Source organism: Nicotiana sylvestris, chromosome 4, assembly GCF_000393655.2.
Source record: "Nicotiana sylvestris chromosome 4, ASM39365v2, whole genome shotgun sequence".
Classification (NCBI taxonomy): domain Eukaryota; kingdom Viridiplantae; phylum Streptophyta; class Magnoliopsida; order Solanales; family Solanaceae; genus Nicotiana; species Nicotiana sylvestris.
In genome coordinates, this window is record NC_091060.1 from 9,064,545 (window position 1) to 9,081,994 (window position 17,450).

Genomic DNA, 17,450 nt, shown 5'->3' on the forward strand with positions numbered 1-17,450 from the left:
ACAAATTCAGGTCATACTTGATTGGCTTAAAGGTTATTGTTTACACTGACCATGCAGCAATTAGGTACCTGGTAGAAAAGAAGGAGTCAAAGCCATGCTTGATTTGCTGGGTTCTTCTGTTGCAAGAATTCGATCTGGAGATACGTGACAGAAAAGGGACAGAGAACCAAGTAGCTGACAATCTCTCACGGTTGGAAGGAGCTGAAAAGAAGGTAGAGGTTGAGGATATAATAGAGACATTCCCGGATGAACAGTTACTGGCAATGACAATGGAGGAGGCACCATGGTATGCTGATATTGCTAATTATTTAGCAAGTGGTATTGTACCTTATGAACTCTCCTCAATATAAAAGAAAAAGTTCTTTCGTGATTGTCGGTATTATTATTGGGATGAACCTTTGTGTTTAAAATATGTGTAGATAACATGATCCGGCGGTGTATCCCCGAGAAAGATCAACATTCTGTTTTGCAGGCTTGCCATGCTTCACCATATGGTGGACATTTTGGAGGAATTCGGACAGCAGCTAAGGTGTTGGAGTCATGCTTGTACTGGCCTACTCTGTTCAAGGATGTCTATGCTTGGGTTAAAAGCTGTGATGAATGCCAAAGAACTGGCAACATATCTCGTAGACACGAGATGCCAATGACCACAATTCAAGAGGTGGAGATTTTTGACATGTAGGGGATTGACTTCATGGGGCCATTAGTCAGCTCGTATGGTAACAAGTACATATTGGTAGCAGTTGACTATGTCTCCAAGTGGGTCGAAGCAGTGGCTCTTCTGACCAATGATGCTAAAGGGGTACTAGGCTTTCTAAAGAAGAACATTTTCACACGTTTTGGTACCCCAAGAGCTATACTCAGTGATAGCGGAACCCATTTCTGCAATAGAGCATTCACACGACTGTTGGAAAAATATGGAGTTCATCATAAAGTGACCACCCCGTACCACCCACAATCGAGCGGGCAAGTTGAAGTGTCCAACAGGGATATTAAAAGCGTCCTCACAAAAATAGTGAATGCAATAAGGACTGACGGGGCAAAGAAGTTGGATGATGCATTGTGGGCGTACCGCACAGCCTTCAAAACCCCAATTGGTATGTCATTGTACAAGTTGGTGTTTGGCAAGGCACACCACCTCCCAGTTGAGCTAGAGCATAAAGCACTTTGGCCATTACGGCAGTTAAACTTAGACATGGAGACAGCATGTACTAACAGAATCACTGGGTTACATGAGTTAGAGGAATTCAGGTTCCAGGCCTTTGAGAGTGCTAGATTATACAAAGAAAGGATGAAATTAATGCATGATAAGCACATCTTGGATCGAAACTTCAAACCCGGAGATCTAGTGTTGTTATATAACTCGAGATTAAGATTGTTCCCAGGTAAGTTAAAGTCCCGAAGGTCAGGACCCTTCAGAGTGGTGTAATTATTCTTAAGTGGAGCTGTAGAGATTGAATCAGAAGATGGGACAAACAAGTTCACAGTAAATGGGAAAAGGTTGAAACATTACCTTGGAATGGCTGAAGAAAAAGGGGATAGAGTGGTAATCACTTTGGGAGAGCCCCAGTACGCGGATGAGGAGTGATGATGAAATGCTTGCGTCGTGCCGCGACGTTAAATCAGGCGCTGCGTGGGAGGCAACTCACAAGTGTGTTGATTAGTGTGTTCATGTAACTTTAAAAAAAACAACGCTAGCACCGCGGTAAAAAGCGGTGGAAGGCAAACATTCTGCCTCGAATTTTTCATCCCACCGCGACCGCGGTGAATCGCGGTAAACCGCGTTGAGGCGTAAACATTTTGCCTCAATTTTTTTAAACCCACCATGGCCGCGGTGGACCGCGGTGGACCGCGGGGGTACCAGGTATTTTGAATTTATTTTATTTTATTTTATTTTATTCCATTTTTTTGTTTTTTCTTTTCTTCTTCTTTTAATTTTAAAACCCAACCCCCCTCCCCTAACTTTACATTACCCGATCCCCCTCCCCCAAATTTCTCCATCTCTCTCTCTCTTTCTAAACCCTAACTTCCCCAATTCCTCTCCTCTTCTTCTTCTTCTTCTTCTTCACTCATACTACCCCTCCCCCCCCCATCTCTATTCCTCTCCTCTTTCCTTCCTTAAGGTATGTTTCTAACCCTCCCTTATCTTTTCTTTTTGTATTTTATTATTGTTTATGATAGTTTGAGGTTGATATGGTGTTGTAAATGTAGTATATCTTTTTGTAGTTTATTCTCCTTATTTTTTCTATTTTAATTTTGTTTATGAGAATATTTGGTGAAGGGGCTGTGTAATTAATATTTGAAATGGTGTTTGTTGGTGGGTGATTGAATGACACAAATGTGGAGTGTGTTGGTGCAGTTGTATACTTGATTTGGGGGGAGTTTTGATAGACTCATGAGGGCTAAATATGTTTGGATAATGCCCCGCCCACAAGGTGTTTGGGAAATTGCCCCAATAGAGATATAAGGAGCTGTTGTGACATGGTTATGGTGAAGTCTGAGTAGTCATCCATTGTCACATATTTTGCGCACTCACTAATAGGTGTTTCGTTATTTGACAGGTGCAATGAGTTCAGCTAGAAAGAGACGAAACATTGGGCCCTCTACTAGTGGACCGGGAGGCTCCTCACGAGCTAGGAGCGACGCCAGTGCACCTCAGTTCGATAACACTCGGTTTGTATCCAGAGCAGCGGAGGATAGGTACAACCAGAAAGCAGCTAAGAAGTTACAACATGAGGTGCACATTGATCGCACGGCTTTGGAGGTGGAATGCCCCAATATGTTTAATAAGCTAAGGCGGTGTCAACTGGACATCTTCTTCGAGGTACCGGAGGAGGCTAATGTTCAACTAGTAAGGGAGTTATATGCGAACTTGCTAGAACATGAGAATGGGGTTGTGACGGTGCGCAATACCCCAGTAAACGCATCCCTCGACACCATCTGCAGGGTATACAGGCTGCTAGTGTTTCGGGGTGAATTTGATCCTTATCATACTTTTAGCGGTACACAGGCCTTGTGGGGAACTCTTCTTGATACTATCTGTGTGCCGAATGGAGAACACCTATGGATCAAGCACAGGATTACTCTCAACTCCCACTGTCTGAATTGGGAGGCTAAGTGTTGGCTCACCATTGTCAATAGTCGATTGTTGCCATCCAGCAACACGACAGATGATAATCTACCACGAGCGTCCGCACTCCACTATTGCATGTCCTACAGTGATTTTGATGTGGCCCGGCTCATCCATGAAGAGATGTTCATTAGATCACCTGAGCTAACCAAGGGCCACAACTTCCCTTCGATGATCACCCGGTTGTGTCGTATTGCTAGAGTCCTTGAAGACCCTTGGGTTGATGGGAGATTGCCACTAAAAGCCTCGTTCTTGGAGAAAAAAATTGGAATTGGATGAGAGCCGGCAGTGAATGTTGATGACTCTGATGATGATTCAGCTGATGATGATGATGTTGAGGTAGTTGTGATTCCTCCTCCTCCAAGAGTTGATGTGGCAGGCCCATCACAGCCACATCGGAGCACCCGTATGACATCTTTGGAGCAGGATATGGCTGAGTTGTGTACCTCAGTCACTAATTTGGGTGACCGTGTTGATGCGGTGGCTGAGAGGCATGTGAAGTTGGAGAAGAAATTCTTGGGCTGATTGAGAGCGCTGGGTCGTACGTGCAACGTGAACCCAGACACTGTCTCCGATCAGGAGTGAGCCTTCAAGGAAGTTCCTTAACCTCACTGTTCTTTAAATTTTAAAGCCATGGGGACATGTCTTCATTTTAAGTGTGGGGTATGAGATACTTCATTGTATGTTTGTAATTATAACAATTGACTGTTTGATTTTGCTTGTTTTGTCTTGCTTTGATTGTTTTGATGCAGAGTAATAGTTCATTAGGAAAGCTAAAGTAGTAAGTGACTTGTCCCATAGACGGATCTCTTTTGGCGGGGTTCTTGAGGGACTAAGTCAGAAAAAAAATTTGGAATATGGAGACTCTTCCTGATGATGGATCCTTTAGATAATTTTCTTGAGGGAAGTTAGTCTAGAGAAAAGACCAAAAAGATTTTTATTTTTTTTATTTTTAGGTAGTGTAGTAACTCCCCCTTGGTTTTTCTTTGGGCTACGGTTCTTTTCCAAGGATTTAGCTTGAACCGAGTATAGGTAGTTTTTGTTTAATTTTGTTCTTTTTAGTTTTTAAATTTGGACTAATGGGCTACGAGCTAAATTCGAAGAAAAACCCTTAGCGTTGATACACCTGAGCACAATAGACACTAGAATATAACGCCTAACTTCATTGGTTGAATCCTGTTAGAGTGCCTTAAAATTGTACGTTTGCATCTAACTTGAATACTCAAAAGATAATGTCTTGATAAACCAATCCGGAGTGAGTCATGTGCCATGTGTGTGTGAGTTTTACTTTGTTCCATGTTTCATATTTGATGCCTAGAACTTGCCCTGTGTGTTTGCAAAGCGAAATAGTAGTTTCTTTCAGTTTTAGAAGTGATATAGGCATTTCTTTGTTGAGCCAGACATATAAAGTAAACCCACCTGAATGCAATACATCTTAGTTAACCCCGTTGAGCCTATAAGCCTATTTCTTTGGCAACCACATTGAAAACCTTACCCAATTGTTTGAATAGCTTGCCATTTAAACCCTTTTACCTCCCAATAAGCACTTGAATGGTAGTGGAAATATGCAAAAGCAAAAGTGTGGGGGGTGGTTTAGTTTTTGAGTGGAACCATTGAGATAGAGAAAAGATGTGGAATTTTGAAGCATAAAATAAAAAGCACCACGAAAAAAAAAAGTAAAAAATACGGGTTATAAATAATTATAATGGTTGATAAGTGGTGGTTTGTACAAATTGCACCTAATGGATGGGATGTTTTAAACAAATGAGGTGGAGTGTTTGGTTGGCACAACTATGATTTTTAAGTTTAATGTAATTGTATTAAAAGTGCTTAGGGAGGTTAGTCACTATATCTAAATATATCCTACTCGTCCCTTAGCCTACATTACAACCAAGTAAAGTCCTATTGATCTTAGACTGAATGGGCTCAATTAGTAAAGTATTACACTACGGGCAAGTCTATGGTGCATCTTTGTGGCATGTGAACGTTCTTTCTGAGAGTGAGCGAATTTTGTCTATCTTACTTCCTACTTGTTCTAATTATCATTATATGTGGAACTACTCCCTTGTGTGATGTGAGGGCATGTGATTCACAAAGGAAAGGTAAGTCTTGACTCTTGTATATAGTAGTTTGAGTAAGTGTAAATGTTGCATGGTACAAAAGGTTTGACTCTTGAGGTAAAGGTTGTTCACTACTAGGTGCAACTTTTGTAAAATGTTCATGGTGTTAGTCGTTAAGGGAAAAGCCTAGGTAAGGAATTTTGATGGAGTGTGGTGGATTGCTCGAGGACTAGCAATAATTTAAGTGTGGGGTATTGATAGTAGGCTATATAGTTGATATTTACACCTTAATATAACCATACTTTGTTGTTGTTTTATAGATAAATTGCCAACAAAATGCTCTAAATAGTGTTCTTTTGTTTAGCAGGGAATATTATATGAGAGGAAGCAACATGGAGTGTTTTGGAGGCGATAATGTGAAGAAAAACGCCCACTCGAGAAGTACCCGAACACAAAGAAGCATAAATGGCCTGGGCAAGAAGGCCACCGCGACTGCGGTGGCACCGCGGTGAACCGCGGTAGATTAACAACGTAAGGCAGAAAGGTCAGCATTCACCGCGGTCGACCGCGGTGCACTGTTCACGTTGCTGGAAAGTTTGAGGACCAAAGTGTAATATCAGGAAAACTTTTGTAAAACCCTTATATGCTTTAGAAACTCGCCCAAAATTGTGCTAAGCTAATTTTAGACTACTTTTGGAGGCAAGAACAAGAGTGAGAAGGTCAACCAAACATTAGAGTTTTTTTATCTCCTTTTAATTCTTGCAATTTTATATTATGAACAATTTAGTAGTTTTCTCTTATTTTGTTATGAGTAGCTAAATACTTATCTAGGGTTGATGGAACCAATTGTTGGTTGAAGTTTTGACTCAAGTTGTTATAATCGAGCCGGATTTATGATATGATTGTTCAACTACGTTTTGTATGGTGATTAATTGAATGGGCCCTTGATTAATCATGTCTAATTATCTTATATTGCTTGAGAAAGAATATTAGATTAGATAGTTGTTGAACAACACCACTTTTGGGTAATTGAAGAGATTCGTTACTTGAACTTAAAAGTGAGTTTAGAGATAACAAAACTTTGGTGGGATAATTTAGAGTTGCATAACTATTGTCAGCTAGAGTAGTTCGAGAGAATGCTCTAGTAAATTATTGTAGTTGATCGAGAGATAATTATGATAACCCATAACTCTTAATCCTCATAGAGTATTATGGTGAGATTATAGCGAAAGAGTCAAGACCTAAACTAGCAATTGGGGAAATCACTGCCCTAGACCATTTTACCATTGAATTATCTTTGTTTTAGTTTACTGTTGTTTTTAATAGTAGTTGAAGTAGTTAAACAAAAACCCAATCTTTATTGATCAAAAATCTTGCATCTAGAGATTGATTGAGTTGATAATAACATTGTCGTATAGTGTAATAGATAGGTTAGATCCCTGAGGATTCAATTCCGGACATAAAACCGGATTATATTTGCATCGACCGCTTTGTCCTTTAAAAGGCATAGTTGGGCGTTATCAACTAGTCTTTGAAAAATCGCCTCTTGAAGTTTAGGTTTTGAAAAATGGTAGAATGAATGAAAAATCTCGTCCAAAAATCATTTTGAACAGTTGCAGGTATCGCATTTGCGAACCTGGTAAATGCGGACTTTGCTTCGCAAATGCAAAGATTGGCCTGACCTGCTAGCATCGCAAATGCGAACAAGCGTTCGCAAATGCGGCCTATTCTCATCGCAATTACGACACTGAGCTTCGCAAATGCGAAGGTCCCCTTCCCAGCCTTCGCAAATGCGAGCTGCATTTGCGAGCAGTCTGCAGACCTGAAGCACACCAGCAAAATTCGTTAAGTCCAAATCACTCTGTAGCCTATCCAAAACTCACCCGAGCCCTTGAGGCTCTAAACCAAACATGCACACAAGTTTTTAAACATCATACGAACTTGCTCATGTGATCAAATCGCCAAAATAACACCTAGAACTACGAATTCAACACCAAAACACATGAAATTTTCAAGATAGTTTCAAAACTTCTATTTTCTCAACCAAAGGTCCAAATCACGTCAAATAAACTTCGTTTTTTACCAACTTTCACAGACATGACGTAATTATCATATTAAACTTGTACCGGGCTCTGGAACCAAAATACGGGCCCGATACTAACGAGATCAAACATTTACTAATTTCTCAAAACCTTTGGAATTTCAGTTTAACAATTTTTATCAAAAATTCATTTCTCGGGCTAGGAACCTCAGAATTCGATTCCGGGCATACGCCCAGGTCTTATTTTTACTATGGATCCTTCGGGACCGTCAAAACACGAGTTCGGGTCCGTTTACTCAATATATTGACCGAAGTTAACTAAAATCAACTTTTAAATGCAAAAATTATTACTTTCTCGAATTTTAACATAAAGCCTTTCCGGAATCGTGCCTGGACTGCGCACGCAAATCGAGGAGGGATAAAAGGAGATTTTAAAAAGTCTCGAAACACAGATTCGCCTTCTAAAACAAGAGATGACCTTTTGGGTCATCACATCATCCCCGAAATTTGCCACATCACTTTAATCTCCAACTTAATAATTAGTCTACATTTTCTCTCGTCATAATAAATACCTTTATTCTTTCTTCTTCATAATAAATACCTTTATTGAATGTTTCTGAATGCTAAACGCAAGTGTTTAGCATAGAAAACAAGGAAATTCTGAAGTTTCTCAATAAAGTTTCTTACAAAGTGAATAGTGTCCTCGAGTGGAAGGCAGAGGCAAAACATTTTCATTTAATATCATTGTCATTTGCGCAGCATGCCTAGCTGAAAATAATAGCAATTTCTGTGATCAGCTTTCTTTTACCACTTATTAGGCTTATTTTCTGAAACGACAATGAAATACGAGTAGAGTTGGAAATCATGGATTAAAAGTTTTAGTATAAGGACTCTCACGTTACATATTTTGTAGAGAAACTCAATATCTTATGCAGCAGGTAGCAGTCACGAGCTCTAAAGATGGACCAGGTAAACTCATGCCAAGAATAATCAACCATCTCGAAAACCTTAAAAAACACCAAGAGATGTGGCGGGTGGATAAGATCCGTTCATCCTTAATCAGGATCTCGAATGTGAACCTTGAGAATGGATAAATTGTTGGTGAACAGTACTTCTCTCTAAATGAGCCTTATGCACAAATGTGAATTAATCGGACCAGTGAGTCAGTCACACTAACATTATAATATAACATCAACACTCATCAGGATTCAGGATCATGCAATCACGTCATGTAAGCGGGCAAATATAAGTATATAGAATAAGTAACATTAAAAGATCAGGAAAAACTTACTAGGCCCAATATTTACAGAACAAATAATTCCGATAGGAATCCTCAATCAACTCTTTTCCAATCTCTAAAATACAATCCCACTATTGCCAAACGATTGATTTTAGGCATATTTTTAACCTCTGGTCAGTTTCAGATCTCATTCAGTCATTCTAACTGTTATATTTCCTTTTAGGCAATCAAAGGCAGCTTGGAAGAACACAATGCTCATAGATCCTATACTATCTAAAGACCTAAAATCTACCATGTTACATCTACCCATTCGTCAACAACAGAAAAGTTCTCTCTCTTTCTGTTTCCTTTTTTTTTTCCCCAACTCCACCAAAACAAGGTGGACACATAAACAATCTTTCTCACGTGACGAGAATGTTACCTTCATCAGACATGTTATACTGCTATTTACGTTGGAAAGAAGGGAATTAACTGAATCCACAGATTATCTTAGAAGTTACCCTCAAAATGTCACCATTTAACTCTTCAAAAGAGGGTTAGTTCTGAACATATAACTTACAGAAATAAACATTTGTACTAGGGATATAAAGATGGTTTCCGATTGTGTATACCTCATACATTTATTTACTTGTTTATTTGTTTATATACATATAAGGGTCCGGGAATATATACAGAAGCAGATATTTACACCTATGTTATTGAATTATAGTTATTTGTACCTCATATAATGGCCTGGTGAATAGACCTTAAATGGTTATAGCAATCGTCGCTGCTGTTGAAGAATACCAAACAAACCCAGCAAACATGTACTTTTCCACACCTACACTCTATATGATTGCAACCATCCACCTTCTCTATTGTAAACCCGCAAACAGGACATTTCTTCACATTCTCTTTCCCCTTGGACCATTCCTTTAGAGAGAAATCTGGGTCATCCTTGATCTGCCGGTACTTCTCGCACGAAATGTAGGGGTGATATTCCAGGTGGCAACTCGTACACGTTGTAGAGGAATTAAACATCAATTGCACAGCAATTACTTGACTGAGGATTAGTTGACTGTAGTTAGCTGACCATGGTCAGTTGGTTAGTTAGTTGCTAACAGTGTTAACTAACTTATGTTAGTGGGGTATTAGTTAGTTGATTTACAGCTGTCATTCATTAGGTAGGAGATGTATATATATAGCCTTGTAAGGATAGCACGTGAGTAATGAAAAACTGAAGCTCTGTTCTCTGTTTTGCTTCTTCTTAATTTCTTCATCTTCTTCATTCGAGTGCATTTACGGACAGCTCAATTCATCAATTCATGGAGATTTAACACACGTCTCCACATAACATGCACCACAGGTAAAGGGCGCACCAACCACTCCTGATTCAGCAACACGATACACTGAAGGGCAGTCAGGTTAGGGGCAAAACCGGTAGTGACCCCCGCTTGCTGCTACAAAAGCCCCTATAGAAGCCCTGAAAAGTTCTTCCAACTTCTCACTTGACAATAGAGACCTCAAATCAGCAAACAGCATACGTGCTCCACAACCTTTATGCACACAACATAGCGGGAAACCTTCCCTGCTTCTGATTGCAGACTCGCACTATTCCAGCAAGCATGATCGACAGAAGATGTGGGTAAAACCTTCAAGTCTATAAGCATCCTCTAGTTCACACAAGCAAATAGGACAGTCAGCCTCATCATCCATCCTTCGATTTGGAAACCCACTTGTTTGAGAAATTTCAGAAATTATCTCCTCAACTTTTTGCTTCATCTCTTTAGTACCTCTAATAGAGATGCAATGGCGCCTAGTGTTCAGAGAGAGCTCTGCATCGGGCACCTTTAGTTTGAGACCACTAAGATCTGGTCCACACCTCTGAACAACTCTTTTCATCAGGCCAAGAGGCAAAAGTCCTCCACGAACATGCACTTCAAGTTGCTTGCTTTCATGTAAAGCCAGAAGGGCGTTACCGAAACTCTGCTGCGCCATACCAATCATGTCTGAGGAACCAAAGATTCTCACATAAAGGCTATGCCTGTCAAAAAGAATATAGGTCCCTGTCTCCCGCTGAACCATCTTCATAATATTAGTCCCTTCTCTTGAAAATAGAAGTTGGACAACAGTTGGAGAAATACCCACATGATCCACAATCTTGCCTTTCATAAGTTGCTTCAATGGCCTTCTCAGTTCTGCCACAATCTTTGTACCAGTAGCAGATATTTTAACCCTATAAGACCCATTTTCATTTCTCTCCAGATTGCACTCCACACCTGCAAAGCAATCCAAAGTTTTCTCAGCAGCCAAGTACCACCTAATCAATAATCAATGTCTCTGAATAATTTTGTTGTCTTTATTTAAAAAATAAAAATTGTTTTACAAAAAGATCACTTTTACTAAAAGAGTTTTACAGAACATCCCCCCTTCTCCTTATATCCTACTATGTTTTTCTGCATCTCCAGAATGGAGCAAGAGAGAGGGGAATCTGCAGTATGCAAGAATGCTTTTTTTCAGTTACCATTTAGAATTTGACCAGACAAGTGATATTTAAGTTGAATCTGGGTAGTACAAGGAAAGTAATCATCAGATTAACATCAAATCTGGGAGAAGAGCAAGGGTTAGTGATAGTGCTCAGGCACTTTGTAAATAACTTTGTACTGTCATATAACCATAAAGTATCAAGACTCCTTTTTCAAAGTCATCCAGCACAAAAAGAAAAGGAAACTTACAGACACAGAGAGAAAGAAAAAAGTTCGATTTCCACCCCAAATTGTCGGACTTTTCTTTTATCAGAAGTCAACTGTTAAACTCTGATGGTGATATTTTCAGACAAAATTTGATATTTTGGAACAAACAGTTTCAATTCATAGATTTTATTTAGTTTCTACATATAAAATTTACTTTAAAATGGTGAATTTGTCCAAGTCCAATTTCATTCTGGTCGAGGAATAAGGAAACGAAAAGGTGACAGTAGCAATCTGCATTAGTGGTAGTAATAGGGTACACTAACTCTGCCACATAAATTAAATATCATTTCAGCCGCTGCTCTATAGTTTATTTCAATTTCCCACATTGCCATGCCTTTATTAAGAAGCAATTCAGCAGAGATGACAGTTAGTTAAATTAAAATTTTCAAAAAATACAACCAGAGAGAAGAAATATAACTTAGAGCACTAAAAGATACCCTTTCTTCCCCGGAGACGTGCAAGTAAAGAATCCAGCTGGTTCCTAATAACATGATAAACTGGTGCAGGACAGGAAACAGAGGTGTGAAACAGTTGCTGACATCTTATCTTCTGCCAGGGAAGACATCCAGACAAAACCTTGCCATCAATTTGCTCCAAAGCCTCAGCTGCTTCAAGATGCCGACTTCCATCAAACAGGACAGCCGCTCGCATGTAAGTGTCCTTCGGTTCTGGTTGGAAGACCTGAACCCGAATAGACTGGACTAAAGGGATTCTTTTAGGCATGAAGGCGGATATTTCTCTTCTAAGTGCTTCTTCACAAGCAGCAATTGGAGGATTTTCCACAGCATCTCCTCTCACCAAGAAGAAATCCAGAATTTTCATGTTCGTTGCTGCACTCAAAACGTCAAATATCTCCGGTTCAGAAAGATCGCTATTGCTTGCCTGAAATTACTATGCTGTCAATGTACTTATTGCTTGCCTTTGAACGGATAAAGTTTTCACCTATCATTACACCAGAGAAATCATTTACTATAAAAGCAACATCTTTTGGTTCACATTTTACAATAGCTAAACCTTTACTGCATCTACGAGGCCAATAAACTTTAGCTCTGAGAACAGAGGAAAACTGCGTTTGGTCATTACAGAATACACTCCTCGAAGGAACAACTTTTAGAAAGCCACCACCACATTCTACCTTATCCAACAATGTAGCTTGTTTAGTAGCATCAGGAGAAAGAAATGTTACCCTGCCCCATCTGTTCTCCTCATTGTCGTGGCCAATGCCTGAGGACTTGAGCAGTGCACAAATATCACCCGATGTGTTTCTCTCCAAAAACATCAGCAGTTCCTTATCATCAACTGCTTTTGTATTTGAATGAAATATGTCAGCAGCCAAGAATCTCTTCTTAAGCTCCAAATGCTTAACAATTGCACCAGCTCCAAAGAGGGCAACTGAGGCAGAAGCAGCTGATCCACCATTGAATAGGCATTTCTCCAAGCATTCATTCTGCAACAACTTGCTTTCATACTTTAGTGCATCATTCACTTGGCCCAAAACACGCTCCATGTCACTGGACGAAGCACATAACAAAACCTCATTCTTATCAACATTAACTTGAATGCCAATCCTTTCATCCAAATGTTTAGTTCTAATGCGTGAAACAAGGTTATTGACACTACTGTTAGATTTTCCACAGAATCTTTTCAATAGCATGCTCCCAAAACCTGTTAAAACCTTCTTTTCCAGCTTTTGGGCATCCATCTCCAGAAAATTAAACAACGGGGAAGGACTAAGAGTACAAAGAGAACTAAACTCAAATACGGTAACACAGACCAGATACTCATTAGCTGCAGCAAGGATTTCACCAAAAACTGCCCAGGTAGGTCGTCGATCAAAATTTAACAGTGAACATGATGGATGTAGTTGGATATACTTCCCACTTAGTGCTACCTCATAACCTAGCTGATCATATCCAGAATACTTAGCAACATTCTCCGCAAGTGAAAAAAGTATTGTACTTTTCAAAGTTTCATCATGCTCGGTATGCACCTGAGGATCCCAAAGCCAGTAGCTTGCAATAATAATATTAAGTTCGTTCTCGAGGCAAGCTTCCAGTTCTTGCACAGTCTCCTGGCATCTCCTCATGGATTTGGCATTGATGCTATTATCCCAACACCAGCCATTCTTCCTTTCCCTAGGCACAGCCTCCCATTCTCTGTAAACAGAAAGTAGAGTGAATAGATCACTATTTGGATGGCAAAATTGCACCTTCAAGCAATCAGATTTTAGATTGTCTCCTTCAGAACCAATCCTACAAAACATACTGCTCGAATTAGCCATAACAGCAGCAAGAACAACACCTTCTCTACTCAAATGTTTACTAAAGCAACGCAGGATCATTTTGCCTAGCCGAGGTTCAATACCCAACTTGACTATTTTTCGCCCGTCTGTAGTTAATTCATAAGCATCATCTTTTTGCCTAACAGCTCCTAACTGAACCAGATTTCTGGTGGCCATCTCAATAGCTTTAGCGCTAGGTGCGTCAACAAAATCAAAATCTTGCACGTTCTTGATGCCCAGAGCAAGAATCCTCAACACTGCAACACCAAGATGAACCTTGCGAATTTCAGGTTCCTGATGACAAGGCATAGCCTCAAAATCACTTTCTGAGTAAAGTCTATAACACCTTCCTGGTTCAGTTCTCCCAGCACGGCCAGCCCGTTGATTAGCAGAGCTCTGGCTGACATTGCATATCCTGAGAATACTCATGCAAGTGCCAGGTTCAAACCTTCTTTCTTTGACCATGCCAGAATCAACAACATATTTAACCCCTGGAATTGTCAATGATGTCTCAGCAACATTTGTACTGAATATTACCTCTCTTCCCCGGATAGCTGAGAAAAACTCTATGCTGTTCTTCATAGGATAGTTTGCCATGTAAAGGTAAACCAATGGCTGATGATGATTGAAACTTCTCACAAGCCCATTCGACTTCAATTTGAGAAGTCAAGAAGGCTAGGAGTGTTCCCTCTCCCTCTGTTTCATGGATTTCAGTCATCATCTTAATAACATCATAAACATAAGAGGAGATTGGGCCAGCACCAAGACATCCAGTGGATTCACAGGGAACATATTTAATATCAACCGGATAAGTTCTACCAGCCACGTGGAACGTTCCACAGCCAAAGAAGTAATCAGCAAGCTGGTCTGCATCAGCTGTGGCAGACATAATAACAAGCCTCAGATCAAGTCTGTGATGGAGCAAATTCTTTATCAATGCTAAAAGTAGATCAGTGTTTAGGCAGGCTTCTTTCATGTGCCTCATCAACAACAATACATGAAATCTTGGACAAAGTCTCATCGACCATATAGTGCTGTAGAAGGCAATGATCTGTCATAAACACAATCTTTGAATCAAATTTATGACCAGATGAATATGAAGAATAGCATATGATCGAGGTGTCATCATAACACCCTTCGCTTTCCTGTTGCACCCTTTGTGCCAAAGAATTGGCAGCAAGCTTCCGGGGCTGAGTACAAACTATAGATCCATTACCAGTCACTCCAGAATCAGCTAGGAATTGAACCAGTTGTGTACCTTTTCCTGATCCAGTCTCGCCAATCAAAACGGTCACCCAGAATTTGCAACATCGCAGTATGTATATATATATATAACAAAGAATCAAGCTCAAACAAACTCAACACAGATTTCTTATAAATAACTGATATTACACAGGTGTGCTAGGAGCAAGTGAAAGTCCTCCGGAACTAAATATCCATTTTCGCAAAGTCAAATATGAACAAGGCATTTGTGTAATAAAATGCTAGACTGGACGACAACGGAGGGTTGGGGGGGGGGGGGAGACGAAAATAAACAGTTTCTCAAACCTGCCAACAGCAAACACGATGACTCAACACAACTTAATTTCTTCGTAAGTAATATAACTCCTTTACCTAATATTCCAGTCAAGATACTCCAAAATTAACAATATTTTCATTTTCAAATGGTAGTTCAAAATTTCTTCCCAGTAAATTCGCAGTAAAAATTTAAGATTGTTATTATTTTTTTATGTTTTCAGGATAAGTTCAGCTCACTATTCCTTTATCGCGAGCCGGAATGATAACAAAGGATGAATAATATTTTTCTTTTGCTAATTAACGTCCAGGAAAAAGAGAGAGCAAGCCCTTGCACAAGGTATAGTTGCTATTTGGCAACCTCTAAGTCACATGTTTGTGTATTCTCATAAATGCAAGGGGGAGCTCGTGTACATGTGCAGTCTCCCCATACAGAAAAAACAATATACAATAGTTAATGACACTGTTAATTGGTTAATTGAGTTAAGAATGCATACAGTAACAAGGGCAAAGGGTCAAAATTGCCCCTCTACTATTGCTTATTGGTTACTTGTGCCACCTGTTACACTTTTCGGCCATTCTCGTCCCTGTCGTTAATGAAGTGTGAAAAAATACCCCTAACCCTAACGTTTTGACACTGGCAGCTGACCACATCAATTTTATCCATGTCAGCTGCCAAGTCATTAATTAACCCACCCATTTTCTTATTAAAATATTATCATCTTCTTCTCCCTCAAACTCCCTCGCCTTCCAACTTTACCAATAGCCATTATCCCCATCCAAAAACCATTGCTCCTCGCACTCTATGATCATTTAGAAACACCAAACAAAGAACCAATTTACTCTTAAGGCCGCAGGTGCTTAACTAAAGAAACAGAAAAAATAGAAATTAATAGAAAACAATAATAGCTTGTACCATAATTCCCCTTTTTATAACCTTGGTCGCATAGAAACAGTATAATAAATTAAACTTGCAAATTTGCAATTAAGATTCAAATTTTTCTTTCCTGAAACACAGTCCAAAATTGCTGGTTTTCCCACCTTCCCTTTATTATTTTTGTATAGATCTATGTATGCGTGCGTGTTTTCCCCTGACTTTGGCATTTTGTCGAGCACCTGGCATGGTCGACTCTGCAGAATTTGTTTTCTTCAGATTCGAGAAGATTGGCCCATTGTTGTTGTCATTTGAGGTGTTGGGAGCAATCTCCTCATCGGCAGAAATCATTTCGCATTGGTTTTGGTCGATTTGGACGGCCGGAACTCCATTTCCGGCCACCTGGTGCTCATCGGAGAGTTGCAGAGGTTTGGGGACGACGATTGGCACGGTGGAATGGCCTGAAATTTGGTGGAATGGCCTGATACCACTCTTTCTCCGCTGAAGCTTTTGAGGCTTTTCCACCGGAGGTGATGGCTGCTCGATTAGCGGCGGCGATGACGGCAATGATGTCGATGGTGGAGGCTCTTGTTATTCACCAACAAATTCTACGAAAGCATGCAACAGAATAAATCTAAAGGTTTTATTTCCCTGGTTTCCTCCCATTTAGAAGCAAAAATACCATAAGAAAACCTTGATAGTTGCTGTGAGATTTTTGTTTACACGACAATTACTCCAAAAGAAATCAAAATAATAACAAATGGCCTTGCTGTACAATTTTTGAAATTTACGTGGCATTTGTTTTTAGCTATTTGTGGTTTTGTCTGTATTTATTTAGTCTTATCAAACAAAAATACAAAAATATATGTCGTGTGTAAGTTTACGATATCATTCTACTATTAGGAATTAATCAAGTCATAATTCGGTTATTAAAAGGAAAATCACAAAAAATATGCATCTTTTATTCTATTTTTGTCATTAAGTGATGTTATTTCAATTAAATGTTAATATGTGTGATAATTGTTGTTTAATGTTTGTATAGTTTTATTTTACAATTTAGTTGAGATTTTTAGAAATTAAAGAAGAAAGAAGAAAGGGATTTTCGGATTGGGCCTGTTTGAATTAAATAAGAACAGGCCCAACCCAAAATAACCCAGTCCGAATCCCCTTTTGTCCGGTCCAATTAGGCGGGCCACACGACTGTCCAAACGACGTCGTTGTGTCACCCTCAATTTGGACCGTTAATCTCACTAGATTGACGGTCCAGATCACTCACCCATTACCTAACCCGACCCATTCCACCCAAAGACCAACCCGGTCTCACTTAACCAAACGATGTCGTTTCCGTTAAGTGAGAGATCCAGGTCGTTGATCTCAATTGATCTAACGGCCAAGATCAAACCATCCACCCCGTATATAAGCCCTTATCTTGTACCCCACCCCCTATCCAAGCACCCCTCCCTCATCTTCGTCTCCCTCACAGACCCAAACCCCACGAAACCCTAGCGCCGCCCCCCTTTCCCCTCGCCATAAACCCGGCGGCAAGGACGCTGGTGACCACCATCTTAACACCCTAG

At 39.9% G+C, this 17,450-nt stretch overlaps 1 protein-coding gene across 1 annotated transcript; it reads right to left on the minus strand.

The window, feature by feature from the left end:
* Nucleotides 1–9,773: 9,773 nt before the first annotated feature.
* On the minus strand, nt 9,774–14,842 carry LOC104222170 (ATP-dependent RNA helicase DEAH11, chloroplastic-like; the record flags this gene model as incomplete). Its single annotated transcript, XM_009773362.2, is given in 5 exon segments — nt 9,774–10,729; nt 11,641–12,082; nt 12,084–14,022; nt 14,024–14,445; nt 14,447–14,842. Coding segments are annotated over 5 exon segments (4,155 nt in total), but the record flags the coding sequence as incomplete, so codon positions are not given.
* Between the last annotated feature and the right edge of the window lie 2,608 nt (nt 14,843–17,450).